Here is a 16,397-nt window from a genome sequence, read left to right on the forward strand (position 1 = left end):
GTATTATCCATGACCCTCTAATTGCCAAATCCAATGAACATGTTTTTAATTCTTATCTTCTTGTATCTCTGTGTCATTTAATCAGTTGATCACTACTTCCCTCTGACCTTTGATAAACTCTTGCTTCAGCGACACCTTTTTTCCAGGTGCTCCTCTTACCTCTCTTAGGTTCCTATTTCTTCACTTATCTCTCTTTTTTTTTTTTAACAACTTTATTGGAATATAATTGCTTTACAATGGTGTGTTAGTTCCTGCTTTATAACAAAGTGAATCTGCTATATATATGCATATATCCCCATATCTCCTCTCCCTTGCGTCTCCCTCTCACCCTCGATATCCCACCCCTCTAGGTGGTCACAAAGCACTGAGCTGATCTCCCTGTGCTATGCGGCTGCTTCCCACTAGCTATGTGTTTTACATTTGGTAGTGTATATATGTCCATGCGACTCTCTCACTTCGTCCCAGCTTACCCTCCCCCTCCCCGTGTCCTCAAGTCCATTCTCTACATCTGCATCTTTATTCCTGTCCTGCCCCTAGGTTCTTCAGAACCATTTTTTTTTTAATTCCATATATATGTGTTAGCATACGGTATTTGTTTTTCTCTCTCTGACTTACTTCACTCTGTATGACAGACTCTAGGTCCGTCCACCTCACTACAAATAACTTAATTTCGTTTCTTCACTTATCTCTTAATTCCATCCATGAATCACCACTTTGCACATACTCTTTGGGTGATCTCTTCCATACTCAAATGGCTTCAACTTCCCTCCACTGGATCTCATTTCCTAATTTCCACTGCAGACCTGGCTCCTGAGCTGCAGAGTCATGTAGCAATTGTTTGGGGGTCATATGCACCCGTATGCCTTACAGCCATTTCAAAGTCAAATAAGCAAAACCAAACTCATAACCATTCCAAGGCTCCCTAGCCCAACAACAACAAAACTAAGTCCATCTCCATGATTTTATCACAGTTTATGGTATCACCATCCATTTAGATACTCAAGCTAAATATCCTGTTGTTATCCTCTTCTCACTACTCACATCCAGCTATTGAACAAAATCAGACAGTTTTAGCCCCAAGATATTTATCGAATACGTCTCCTCTTCTCCAGCCTTTGACCATTACCTTAGCTCATACTATCATCATTTCCTTCTAGATGTCTACAACTACCTTCATATAATCAACAGCAACCAACCTAAAATATAAATTGGTTACCACCATTCCCTTGTTTATAACTTTTCAGTCTGGAGGATGAAATCCAAGTTTCTTAACATTGCATGCAAAGCCCAGGCTTCTGTTTGTTTCTACAGCCCCACCTTTCACCACTTCCTTCTGTGAACCCTACTCTAAGGGAACCACAAAGCGCTTGTGGCTCTGGTACACAGCACTCATTTCCTGGCTCTGTGCCCTGTCCTTTAAGTGTAATACTCCCACTCCTGGATACCTTTCATCATGCCAAAATCCACCCAATAATCCTCAACAACCTAGCTCTCCCTGCTTTCCCCGAGATGAACGGAGATGTCCCCTTTACCATGAACTCTCTTATAATACTCTACGCAAAGCCCTGCTGAAGTGCAACAGTGTTTTATCATCTTCCGTGTAACCACTGCGTCTCCCCTTCTGCGGGTTTCAAGAGAAAAAGGACCATGCTGTACAGAGCACATAATGGATTCTCACTAAAAGTACATATAAGGAGGAAAGAAAAATGACATTCATTCATTCAACCATTTTCTATTTAGTGCTAAACAGTGCCCAGAACTGCTCTAAATGCACAAGGTACCTCAAGGATCAAAACAGATCAAAATCCCTGCTCTCATGATGCAAAATATATCCACTATTTTAAACAGTGATAAGCAATATGGTGCTATGGAAAAAAATAAAGCCTATAAGGAGCATATTACCTATTGAGGTAGGGGAAAGTGATTACTGAGAAGCTGAATTTTGCTCAAAGACATGAAGGGAGAGAGCTGGGTGTGTAGATATCTGGGGAAAGAATATTTCAAAGGGAAGAGCAGGCATGGACACCCTGAGAAGGAAACATGGCTCATGTTTTTGAAACACAGCCAGGAGGGCAGTGTGGCTGGAGGAGGGTGAAGGAAGTAGAAGATGAGGTCGGAGGAATAATGGGGTGCGGGCGCGAGCAGAGTGTGATGGGGCACATGGCCACCGTAAGGACTAGCTTTTGCTTTGTGTGAGATGGGAGCCATGGAGGATTTTGAGCAGAGGGGTACGTAATTTGCCTTATGTTTAGTAGTCTCGTTCTGGCTGCTGGGCTGCTGGGTTAGGAACATTGTGAAGAGTAAGAATCCATTCAGGAGGCTATTGCAAAAATCTTAGAGGGAGAAAGATGATGACGTCCTGTACCAGATTAGTGACAGCAAGGGTGCTGAGATGTTGTCAAATTCCACATATATTTCGATGGTACAATCTACAAAAGTTAATGACTGACAGTATGTGTGGGTGTGAGAGAAAGAGGTCAAATTCTTGACTTGAGCAGCTAGAAGGTTGCAGTTGCCATTTACTGAGATGGAGAAGCTATGAGAAGGCCCATCTTGGGGACGGGAGAGTGCCCTGTGCTGGAGAAGCTCACTAAGGCAAGTGAAGACATTGCTTAGGAATTTGGATATAGACCTTTTCTCATAGTTCTCCAGACTTTGTTGATCGGCCTACTGATTGCTGCTACCAGCAAAACTTGTATCCTGTTTGGAATTCTAAGTTGAGTTTGCTGCAGAAAGAAAAAGCAATTCTTAAAGCATGAAATCAAATGAGAAGAAAAATAAATGAACCATCTTAGAAGGCTTTAGATCCTTTAGCAAAACTGGCCCCATAGGTATCCAAATGGAAAATGGGCAGATTTTTACTCAATTATTCCCTGTCTACACAGCTCACTGGACTTCATTCCTCTCAGAAGCCCTCATCTCTAACAGAGGCTCTCCACAGGGGCTCTCAGGCCCCTGGAGATGCTTCAGAATTTCTTTGGTAGGGGAATGTTTGGTTGTCACAGAGGTGGCTGATGCTGGCATGTCGGGCTGTTCTTCAATGTTTGGGACATCCCACACAGAAGAGAATTAGGTTCCACCCATACAATTTTCAGACACACTAGACATTCATATAGGTGAAAATCTGTTTATAAATATCTGAACATGTTACCTAACTTCATTTTATATATAAATGCAAAATAATGTTTGTATGGTTTTACTAGATAATTTTTTAGTTACTGTATAACTACGGTGTAAACTGAGAAAGAGTGATTGTATTTAGAATCTAACTTCATTTTATATATAAGCCCCAAAGAGGTATGTATGATTTTAATGTATCTTGAATTTTCTAGCAATATAATTGTATACATTTATATGTACATATGCATACATATATAAGCATACATATATATATATACACATATATATATACATATACACTAATTTTGTCCTCATTTTAAAATGTCAGATAAAAAGGATAGCTATTGATAATATTTAAGCTTCACTTCATGGTTTCTTAAATCCAAATTTATGCATTTTAAATGGGTTCAAAAATCTGACTGCTACTTTTTGTCTTTTAATGTCATGGTACCTGAGCATTTACATGTTGAAATACATATTATTTCATTATATTTGCACTTATTTTTATTCTATATTACGAGGACAATATATTGATTTTTAATGAAATGTTACATGTACTCACATTATGCATTTAATCTCAGTAAACAAATATTGAAGTTATTGGTCATAAAAATAGGGCATTGGATGAAATACAGTTTATATCCTAGAAAATATTTGTCACCAAACAATCAGGCTCTTCTCACAACTAAGGTCTAGGCTTTGGCACTTCAAGAAAACAGTAGCAGTGATAACCACTACTTCAAATTTAGTGATTTCAAGCAATCTGGAGAGTTAAAGTGGGTAATTAGTGGTCAAGGAGAAGCTGTTTTATTTTCTACAACGGGCACTATTTAAAAGCAGTCACCAGCTGCTGAACATACTTTTACAGCGATGTGTGAAGTGCTAGAGAATTGCAGGATTATCTATAAAATCCAACATTAATACCCTAAGTTCTTTCCTCAGCAACCATAGGCTATGTAGCTATAGCTCAGATACAAGAGCCCACAGACAGGGTTTGTGCTAATTTGATGTGAACAGAAGCAAATTAATCTTTTCTCTGAATCAATACATTTTTGCCAAAAGCATCCTATTACAGGATTTAAGAGAATACAATATCTGAAAGGAAATATCTTGACAAGCAAATTCCTTTAATTCCAAATTCTCAGTAAATTATGGATGAATATAATGTACTTTCCCCTGCCTGCCTCTTGGTTCAGTTACTTAACCTCTCTGAAACTGTTTCTATACCTTGAAGTGGTGGTAATTACCCCTTTCTTACAACTTTTTGAGATTTAAATGAGACAACAAATGTAACTCACATACTATTGAACCTATCATTTTATTATTACTGTGAAACACCTTAAAGTTTTATCAAAAGGCATTTAATAATTAAGATTTGGATGGCACATTGGAACTCAGCATCTTAGTATCACATCTGAGGATTTGATGAGATAATATGCGTGTAAAACTGCAATGGAAGCACAGGGAGATCAGCTCAGTGCTTTGTGACCGCCTGGGGGGGTGGGATGGGGAGGGTGGGAGGGAGGGAGATGCAGGAGGGAGGAGATATGGGAACGTGTGTATATGTGTAGCTGATTCACTTTGTTATAAAGCAGAAACTAACACACCATTGTGAAGCAATTATACTTCAATAAAGATGTTTAAAAAAAAAAACTGCAATGGAGAGTAATATGTAGTAAATATCAATACATGTAGATAGTATTGCCATTATTATTACTGTGCTAACACTACAAAGAAAGAGCTTTGTACAAAGGCATTTTTATGAATAAAATAAAGCTGGCATATTAGAACTCAGCACTCCCTGTTGATATCTTGGCATTTCTTAAAAAAAAAAAAAAAGTGACTGTCCTGCCTCCTAAAAATAGGATATATGTTGACCTTGGAATAAAATAAATGACTTAATTACCCTTAATTCATAAATCACATTACTTATATATTAGCCTATGAAAATGTATAACTTCCTAATTAATTATCCCTATTCAATATTTTGTAAAATGTCCTAACTGGAGATATGTTATTATTTATATAAGAGAAAAATTAAAGTGGTCAGCTGCATGTCATCTAGTTGGCTATGACTGTATTTGTACCACATTATATAAATGTTTACATAAGTATTTCTCTTATCTGACATTAAGGAAGAAGGTAATTTGGGGTAGGGATGTTTGAGGAATTCCCCTTTAATTTTCCAAATTATAAAAAGCTAACCATTTTGAGAAATATTAACCCCAACTTTGCTTTAGTAAGCCCAGTATTCTTAGAAACATTTAACTTTTACCTGAGGAAGGAAAAAGAAAATGTACTAGCCAAATCCTTAGCGGTTGCATAGGCAAATAGAGATGTGTAAGCAGCTCCAGAAAGCTGTGATGTCAGAGTCCTTCTGTTCTCTTGTTAGGTTTTATTTATTTTTACTCATGAACTATTTCCAACATTTAAAATTTAAAGATGATAGTGTAACAGACATGCATGGATTTACCACCGATATTTAATAATGTTAACATATTACAATATTTCTTTCAGAAATATTTTTGAAGAGATAAAACTTTCTTTATATACTGCCTTTTTAATAAAATTGTTTCTTAACTTTAACTTCCTGCTGGCTTTAAACTGGCTTGCCTCAAATTATTGGGTAAAAGGGCCTGAAGGTGTGTCCAGCTCTCTTTTGAAAGTACGTATGTTAAAAAAATATACTCAGAGGGCAGAAATCTGGCCTTTGTAGAGTTTTGAATGTTAAAACCCCATTTTAAAAAACATTTTAAATAGAAAAACATGATATAGCTAAAAGATAAAACCTAGTTAATTAACACTAATTGACTAGTATTAAACCTTTTGAGGAACAATCAGAAGATTGGATCATTAACCATTCTTACAGAGTTCTCATTCACATTCTTGAAGGTTCATGATTGTTTTTATCTTTAATGATGCTTATTATAATATTAAACAATAATATTAGAGATTTCTAATTCTTCTAAAATCTAAAATTGTTCAGGCCTTTAGAATCATCCGGCTGGGGTTTGCTATTACCTAACACACATTTATTAATAAACTAAAATAAATAATAAAAAGACTTTTGGGGAGTTCCCTGGTGGCCTAGTTGTTAGGATTCTGGGCTTTCACTGCTGTGGCCAAGGTTCAATCCCTGATTGGGGAAATGAGATCCTGCAAGCTGCACAGTGCTGCCAAAAAGAAAAAAGACTTTTTATAAAGTATGTGTTGAACAATAAAATTATAGGTGGTTGCCATTTTCTGGAAAAAAGGAAATGATAAAATAATTTCTTTGTTTTTTGCTTTTAATTTAGTTAGTGGGGTATTACTCTACCATTTAAAGAACTATCAGTGTATACTTTGGAATAGTTTAAGTATTTCAGGCTTTCAAATGATAATATATATTAAAAAAAAATTTGCACTTAATATTGTTTCCAAAAATTTTCATGAACAATTTAAATCTAAAGTATACAAGTGAAATTGCTTACAACTGCTTACTTATTTGTTTTGTATTGTATAATCTCATGTTTGTTAATTTTTAGGTGTGCATCTCACTTTTCATTTTCTTTGACTTAACAGTTTTTTTTCTTATTAAGTCAGAGTTTAGTATCTAATCTGTGCTATAAGACACAAGTCTCACATGAATTTTTGCATAAAACTGAACAAATATTCTAATACCTACAACAAAATTTAAATCTGCTATTCGCTTTAAATTTAATTTAAATTTAAAGTTATCATGAACTAGATTTAGTCTTGTGGTAACTATTTTCCAGAGAGACATTTTTAAATTAGCATATATTTCTGGTAGGTTAAGAATTTATACAAAATAGAAGACACATTTTTAAGATAAAAATTGGTGTCTCACAAGTGACTGAAGAATACTATGAATTAAGGAAGCAATGAGACTCAAAAAAAATGGCTAAGGAAAGTTGATCTTACTATGCTACTATTAATTTTTCATAAAAATGTCCTATAAATAAATGACTTCCATAAATGCTTGTATATTTTTACCCTAGTATTAAAAAAATCCACACTTATGAATAAGTATCTTGATTGTATATGGGAGAAAAAAATGTTTTAATACTCATTCTGATTATCTGCCAAAATTCAATTGTAAATAATAATTTTGATTTCTCATCATAAGTCAAATCTCTTCATAATACTAAACCATATATTAAACTGATCTTTCCACTTGAGATAAAGATAAAAACTCATTACAGGATAAATAATAATTATAAGCTAATGAAAGAAAAGTCGGTTTATTTGGAATACTAATTGAAATAATGAATTGATTATCAAACCCTGTATGGATGGGAAAATTTTACAAAAGCATGATCATTTAACACTCACCAGTACAAGCACAGAATTTTTTAAAAAAATTAGCAGCTACAAGATTAGGGAGCTCAGAAAAGAGCTCTTATATATATTAATTTAACATATGTTTAGAGAAAAATTACAAATCAATGGGTAGGGGGACGCATTTCGATTAGATGCTATTAATTTGGAAAAAATTAGTGTATGTATCCAATGCATAATAAACATCAAAATAAGTAATGGGTAGATCAAAGAGTTAAAATATTTAGAAATTATATACTAAAAAGAAAGAAAGAAAATAGACCATTTATCAAGCTTCTGGATGATAGATAACTTTTTAGGCTTAGGAGTGAAATATTTATAAAAGATATATAAATATAAATATATGCACATATCATATATATGTGTGTGTTTATGTGTGTGTGTTCTTTCTTTCCAAAAATAAAAAGAATGATATATTTGGCCAAACACAAATTTTTAAAAATTAAAAAAATGCACACACATAAACCAATTAAGTTTAAAAAAAAATTATCACTGATATAAAAGAAAGTAATAAAAGATAGGAGAAAATATGTCAGAAAAGGAATTAATATTTTCAAATAGAAAATAGAGAGCTCATATAATTTGATAATAAAAAATATCCCCAAATTGGCCCAAACAAGTGGGCAAAGCATATGAACAGATAATTCAAAAAGGGGCATTTCAAACTCAAAAATACATGAATTTGTACTCAATCTAAAAGCAAACAAGACAATTCAAAATACAAGAACAAAATATTTTTAAAGTATTAAATATGCATTTAAAAATACTTGAAATGCTAATAAGAAATGATCATACAGAAATAGGTTCTCAGATTTTTCTGGTGGAATTATAAATTGTTTCAGTCTTTTTCGAAAGCAAATTGGCACTATGTACCAAATACTGAAAACACTGATATCCTTTAACCTAGTAATTCTGTCTTCAGGACTATATGCTTTTAAAGGTCCAAAATATGGAAAAATACATATTCAAGATGAATATCAATATATTATTTATAATATATAGATAGTTTTTTAAAAACCCCGAACCCAAACAAAGCCAGGTTTGGTAACTAATAGCAGAAGGATATTTAAGCAAATATTACTTAGTTAATAAATGTTACAAAAACTATTTAGTAACATAAGAAAGGTTTGACATGTTAAATGGAAAAACAAAGCATGTCAAATTATCCCCATACTACGATTCTTTTTTTTTTAAAGTTACTTAAATAGGGGAGAGACTGAGGAGACACTAATATGTTAACAGTGAGTATATTGGAGTGGCAGGACTCTGGTGAATTCTTTCCTTCTCTTTTCCAAATTTCTATCATATGTTATATGACCTTTATGAACAAAACAATCATTTAAAAATCAAAATAATTATTAAAATTATGAATCAATCTAAGCAAATATACCTGTGCAGGGTACATAAATATACTTTGGTCACAACAAAATTTTAAACACATTTGATCATTATTGAAAACATATTCACATGAAAATATATGATAATTGTTTTGTTCACCTGGAAGCACTGTGTGAAATTTTTTTCATAAACTCCTAGCATCTTCCTTTTTCATATTTATAAATTTTAAAAGATTATTTATAAAAATAAAGCCTTGGAATATAAAATATTAATACACTGAATAATATCTCTCTGCAGATTTCTAGTGTTAGAGAGGCTTCATGGGCAAAAATATAATTTTATGGTCCAACAACAATGACAAAAAAATCACAATTAAGAAAATGCAAAACTTTAAAGTCATATGCTTATAAAAGCCCTGAAACTATCTGTATTCAAAACGAGTCATAAAATACGACTTAAACTGACATAAATTTTATGGAACCTGGATCTCACCAGCAAGTAGATTCTCCACTACAAGGTAGTCGTGTAAACTCATTCCAGGGTTCTTTGGCTCCTTTCCCTTCAGCTATTTTAAAGGTAGTTCATTTTCAAACCCCAACATTTTAGCTATTATTTCAAAAGAGAACCAGCGTGTATGCGTCCTCTTAGCTGTTTATCTATATTTGTAAAAACTGTGGGAGCTGTTAGTGCATTCAGTAAATTCCTTACAGCTGGGTGCTTTTTCTTTCACTACATTAAGAATCCATTTAATGTTAGATTGAGGGATTACAGTAACAAATGTATGTTTTTATGTATTACCTCAACTCATTCAGAAAATCCCTAACATATAATGCTGCAGTAGTCCTCATTTAGCGCTCATTCTTAGAGCCAGGCCAACTGGTAATTGTTTCACAGCTTTCCAGACAGATATAAAGTATACGTATGAACAAAGTGTCAAGCAGAATGACTTAAACAGCGCTCCTGAATTCCTACTGGCCTTTATTTAGTTTGAAACTGAGCAGTACCTCTGAATAAATTGGAAAGGCAACAGAAAGGGGGAAAGTCCTCATCTTCCCCTTGTTCTTCAATGGGTAAAAAATAAAAATCTACTGAGCAATTGATGCAGTGATCTGAAGCAGCCTTACTAACACACCATTGTCAAGCAATTATACTCCAATAAAGATGTTAAAAAAAAAAATCAAAGGGATAATTGTAGATGAATTTGCCTTCTACAGGGAAAACAGAGAAAGCTTTAACTCAAACATCTGTAGACATCACTTTTAAGAAAGCCAGGCCATCCAAACTATTTCAAAAATTTCTTCCAATTGCTAAGAACATAACATGTTATTTCAGGCAATGCTTTACTTACTATACATATAAACTAGTATGTGAATTTGGTGTAGTGAATCTGTGCATTATATTTATTCTCATTTATAGGCTTCAGAATATACTTTTACTACTTCAAGCTGCATTCACATGATTAATTTTAAAAATTTTCCTGATATTCAAATTTCATTTGTCTTGGTGCTAAGTCTCCTGGAAGGAATTGCAAAATTATTCTTGAAAGAAAATTAGGCCCGATTTAGACATGATTATCAAAAATAAATTTGGCAAAAAATGGAAACCACACATGGTGGAGTGTACATATGCATATACATACACATAATTTTCTAAGGTGAGCTTTAAAAACAAACAAACAAACTTCAAACTTCAACAGATCCCTATCCTGTAAGAGTCAAATCCAAAGTTTTCTGGCTGGATTTACGTGCTGATTTGTCTGTAGGAGATCGTTCCCTGGCTGTCTGCATGGTTGACTTTCAACATCTAGGTCTCTGCTCAAATGCCTGCTAACTCTTGATTACTTGCATGATCATCAAGAGAAAATTGAAAAATGGGATTCATAAAGTCCTGATTTTAGCTCTTAGCTTCTACCTCACCAGATTTACAAAAAGGGAAATGACCAGTTTAATGTAATCCTAAAGTGATAAGCAATGGCAGAGGGGAAAAAAACCAAAGGATTACAAGGATTCAGAGCCTACCTAATTGAGAAGTGATTATAGTACATGTTGGCAAACTAGAAATAATACTTTATACCATTTTCATATGAGCTTTTTCCTGTACACACATCTCCATTTTTAAATGGAAAATTAGAATTCTGAAGTTTAAGATCCATATTTATACGTAGCCTCCTTAAATTTTGAAATGTAATGTGAATAAGAATATACATTGTTTATATATAAAAATCTTCATTTTAGTTATGTAATATAATTACTCTTCTAAAATGAAACAGCAAATATTCTTTTTCTCCACATCTGCATTAAGAAAGTTATACATAGAATTCACTTCAATATTGTAAATAGTATTGTTCAGTGATACCCAGATGCACATGTTTCTTTCCTTTCCTTCTAAAGGTTGTCTCACCTTGCACTTTGGACACTTCTGGGCATTCCTCTGCCCATGCTCAATTTCGCTGGCCCAGTGACGCAATAATTTGTCTCCTTTTTTGTACTCCTTGCAGTTAACACCTTCATGCCAAGGAGAGTGGCACTTAAAACACCAGACGAATTGGCAAGTGGGGCACTGGATCTGCATAAGGAAAAGTAATATTAAGTACTAGTAGATATATTAAATTGTCTAAAAAGATAAGAATGGTGATGCTTAGGGAAATTAGCTAAAAGGCTATAATTGGTCCAAATTTAAAATGCCTCCCCCTACACAAAACTGAAACTAGAATAAGATATGACTGTTCTGTTATTAAAGGAGGAAAGAATTGCTTTGGCATGGGTGATTTGACTGATTGTAGGCCACACTAGAATTAAACCCTTCGGATATTCTGGAAATCAATTTGGCCTTAAGAAAACCCCCTAGATTGAAGCACAGAGTAAAATCTGAAGGCTCACAATGCCCCAGACCCACACTCAGGCTTCTGCCCTTGAACTCGCCTGTCCCTTGAACCAATTTTCCAGGCATTTCCATTGCTCTTCTTACCAATGGCTTCATTCACTTTTATAAAATCAAAGTTCCACAGATGCGTCATCAAATGAAAAATGCACTGGCAAATAAACTACTATACCAGAATTTGCTATGATAATGGATATCCATGGTTTGCTATTAATCTAAGGGAGGTTCATTATAAAAATAATATAAAGGATCTTATTAGAAATATATACGTATGGTGGTCCTGTGGCCTGTACCTAGGAAACCATCAGAAGATGTCTTTGTATGTTCACTATGTGGAGGTGTATGTGAAAATGCATGTGTATGTTTTGAAAATATCTGTCTTCCACTTGACATGAAAGACACTTTATCTGACTTCCTGTATTTTGAATAACAGTGCAGCATCCCATTCTCTCACCATATTTCTGGTCCTCACTCTCTAAAAACATATGAGTATAACTTGACTTTCCCAGTTCTGTTTGATTAAAGTGAATTAATAAAATGTCTCACTGTAAACAACAACTGACTATTCTCTGTGCTCCTGCAAATTACTTCACTGAGCATGACTGAATTTACTGACTACACTTTGAAGATTAGTTAGAATTTCTTTTGGTAAACTGTATACAATATCACTACTTTCTCTTTTGGAAAACCACTTTTTTGACAATGGTGGCTCCAATCTATAGATTAACTGAGTGGCAATTACAATCAGCTCTTTTGTTTATACCTCAAAGCATGGCAGTATTCATCTATGTCAAGAATAGATAATGTTATTCCTATGGAAATATGAGTAACAAAAATACTTTCTCTTTTACTTTATATCAAAACAAAATAGTATTTTGTCATAAAATTCTAAAAATCTTCATGTTTATTTATTTATTAAAGTGCTGTTATATGGTAATGTTTATACTGCTGCATTACATGCATAATTTATTTTTATCAACAAAATAATGCTGTAAAGTCGATATGAACATCATAAGTTTACAGATGAGGAAACTAATGCCCACAGAGATTAAGTAACTTGCCCAAAGAAACATAGCAAGTAAAGTTGTCTGACTTCAAGGCCAGCATTCTTTTCATTGTGCCAAAACAATTCCTCATACTAAACAGCATTCTTGCTTTGATGACTGAAAACCAAAGTGTAAAACTCAAAGAAGGTCATGTGGTTAATCTATTCAGTAAATCAGAATTCTATATGACTATCAACATAAGGTGAATTTTGAAAATCCCTTTCAAGATTTTACTCTCATAAATTAGGAGACCCCTAATAAAAGGATGATACTATTTAGTCATTTAAAATAACCATTTTTGCCTTTTCTGATCATTAAAGTTAAAATAAGTTATTTTTAAAGTAAGAAGAATAAGAAGAATGAGTCCAAGTGGGTAAACTCCAGATAATAAAACAATGTAACAAGATCACTTAAAACAATGAAGAATACATGTGAATATCACATGGGGGCCTATGTGAATGTAATTTTTGAATGTAATGAATGAAATGGGGAAGTCAAAAAGACTCACTTTTCCTCCTGCTTCTGCCACTACATCAGAAGGGCTGGAATATTTAATTCAGCTCTCTTCTATCAGACATTATACATAATTCTAAATTACTGAACTCTAGCATTGTTGAATTAAAAAAAAACAAACCTCTTTGGTTTTTAATCAGTCAGTCTTAGATTATACTTATGAAATGAATAGTAGAAGAATGACTGTGATGGGTGCTTTGAAACTGGGATTAACTCAAAGGATGTCAGACATTATAATGGTTCAAGGATCTCTGTGACCAAGTGCTGAACTATCATATCTATGGATCTCTAAGGAAGACAATTAGAAATGTAGGTTCTCCTAAGAATGATAAGGAATCTAATACTCGGTGTCCTTCCCAGGGACTCTGGCTTCCAACTTCACATAATAAACAACTAAGTTTCACTGCCAGTCCTCACAGACAACACTGACTTGGTTGCAAACTATGAAAGGAGTTTTGCGGCAAGCTCTCAAGTGAAGATAAATAAGTTAAATTCAGACTGGCCTGCTTACTGTCTCACTGAAAACATTAAAATAACTACTGCCTTGCTTTGGATTAAAATAATACAAGGGCTAATCACCAATCCCAACCACCTTGTTATTCAAAGACTGCACCTGAATTGTTTAAATACTGACTTTTTGGTTTGAAGATGCCTTATTTATTCCAACCGTAACCATATTCAAAACTGTAGACACGAACACTGCATCTTCCGCCACACGAAATGCCATCTCACAGCCACAGCCCTCCGGCACAGAGTGCCTGCCTCCTGAGTCATTATGTTCACACGGAGGTCACCACACTCTACCCTGGCTACTCAAAGGGCAGCTGGGGGAGCGGCAGCCTCAGCCACACCTGGGAGCTCGTTGGAGACAAAGAATTCATGTCACACCCCCGACCTACTGAGCCAGAGCCTGCATTTGCGTCCCCACGTTAAAGTATGTGACCCCATAGCACTGGCCACAACTGATTACACCAGGGATGAGTCCCCAGGCTAAAAGCAGGGATCTACTTGTGGGCAAGAAGCCTACGAGGTGGCTGGCAGGAGCTTTGGGCAGAGCATGTTCCTTGTTGAACAGTGATTAGCCAAGACAGATTTTCTCTCTTGAGGAATGAAAAAGGGACACACATGCACTCTACCTTGGCTGCAGAGGCAAAGACAGAGAAAAGCCAAGTGAACACAGTGCAGATCACTGGAGAAGGGAACAGCAGTCATTTTCACTTCTAGTAACACAACAGAGGGGCTCTCATGCCCTCAGAGCTAGTGTCTGGTTCTCCACGAGGCCCGCCTGCGTGGCAGCTGAGACTGCTTCCTTGCCCTTCCTACTACTTCCCGTGCAACCTTAGAGTAAAACGCGTTAAGTGAGGGGGCTTGAAGGACAGCAAAGCTCTGCTTCTTGTAATTGGAGAAGGTCCAATGAACACAATCTGTCTACTGAAATCTTAACCAGATGAAATGCTACTTGCTCCAAGATGTCTTCCCTATTTCTCCCAACCAGATTCAGCATCTTGCAGAACTTACATTACAGCTACATTACATGTAGCTGTCTAATCTCCCTAACAGCCTACAGGTTCACTGAGGGCAAAGGCTGCTTCTCATTCACTCTGTGTTTCCTGAGTCAAGTAACACAGAACTTGTGGCACATGGTAGGCACTCAGTAAGTTCTCTGTAAAATGAATTATTTTGCACAGAGCAAGTACTGCATATCGGCTAACATTACATGAATTCCAAGAAAACCCAACATGTCTAATTTATGACCAGTGGCTGAGATGGTATCATTGCTTCTTAGATTACCAAATGATGTTTACTAAATATTTTATCCACATAACATTTTACTGAACATCATGATTAATGTGCAAACTCTTCTACAAGAGGAAAGGCTACAAGTGTTTCAAAAATAAAGTTATCAGAGTTAGGAATCTTGATTAACTTGTTCTATAATCCATGAACGATAAAAGAACCTTATATTACATTTTTTTTACTTTTGAATTTCCTTAGTTTTTCTAGAATTCTGGGCTACAGTGACACTCAGATGACAAATTAAACCAACCCACTTGCCCGAAGCAAATGGTATATTCTCTTGACAGTTCATCATGCCAAAAAAGAAATAACCCACAAAACAAAAACAGAATTCAAAACCAAAGAGCACCTGAAATAAGTCTTTTCTTGCCTAAATACTATACACTCCTATATACATAATTATTTCAAATAAATCACAAAATCATTACTTATCAAACTCAAAATATTAGACAACATCCATGTATAAATGTAGCATTGCCAATATGAATTAACTCGATTTTCCAAGAAGAATCTGCTTTATTAGAAATTCAGATTCAGACAAATACTCAAGAATGAAACATTCATCAATTCATTTGCCCATTCAACAGATATTTATTGAGCACCTTCAAGTAACAGATACTGAGTGTACTGATTTTAGGCACATCAAAAAGAATGAAAATACTTCAGTCCTCAAAAAAATTACTGAAGGCAGACAGATATAATAAACCCCAAGAGCTATAAAACCATGTAACAACTGCTAGAGTAGACGCTTGGACAAGGGGGTGCCGTGAGAAATGTGCCTCAGGGAAGGCTAAAGAGTAGAAGTCAGAGAGAATACGGCCTTGGAAGATAAGTGGGATGTCACTGGGACAGGTGACGGGATAACACTTCAGGCAGAGTCCAGCCTGAGCCACCATCGAGGCCTGAGAGCACATGGTGCATTGGGGAAATAGTAAGTGCTCCAGTGGGGCCCGAATAGAGGTGTCACTTCAGCTGGGTCAACCCTGAGCCTTGTAGACGTGCCCAAAAACAGGCTCCAATTAGTCTTACATTAAGGTTCCTATACTCTGATGTGTCTTTCAAAATACACTGTGGTCCAGAAACTTCTTATATGAACCATATAGAACTTATGGCTGTCTGACTAGTATGTCCTAAAGAAACTGATCAATACACATGTAAATAATCACGACATCTTGTAGTTATAAAAAGTTTTGTAACAACTTAAGGAGGTTTTCTTGAAGAGAAGAAGATTGTGAGGAAGTGCTGGGTATTACAGAGAGGAGAAAAGAAGTCTCTTATGCGTGACTTCAAATACTTTCAAGGAAGCACGATCTGCTCCCTTATAAGATCAAATCCTAGAGCAAGAGTGGCAGTGGGGGAAGGTTC

The 16,397-nt window shown here is 35.1% G+C and overlaps 1 protein-coding gene across 3 annotated transcripts in view; it reads right to left on the reverse strand.

Moving 5' to 3' along the window:
• Positions 1-16,397, reverse strand: part of RNF217 (ring finger protein 217) — a 128,115-nt gene that overhangs the window by 23,283 nt on the left and 88,435 nt on the right. For 2 of the 3 annotated variants that reach the window (XM_082474731.1, XM_082474730.1), the window contains exon 3: positions 11,197-11,361. The exons of the other annotated variant lie outside the window; for it this stretch is intronic. In XM_082474731.1, the coding sequence (XP_082330857.1) occupies positions 11,197-11,361 (165 nt within the window). The remainder of the gene's footprint in view (positions 1-11,196; positions 11,362-16,397) is intronic. 3 annotated transcript variants of the gene reach the window in all.

The sequence above is a fragment of the Balaenoptera physalus genome (genome assembly GCF_965194825.1).
Source record: "Balaenoptera physalus genome assembly, chromosome: 9".
Classification (NCBI taxonomy): domain Eukaryota; kingdom Metazoa; phylum Chordata; class Mammalia; order Artiodactyla; family Balaenopteridae; genus Balaenoptera; species Balaenoptera physalus.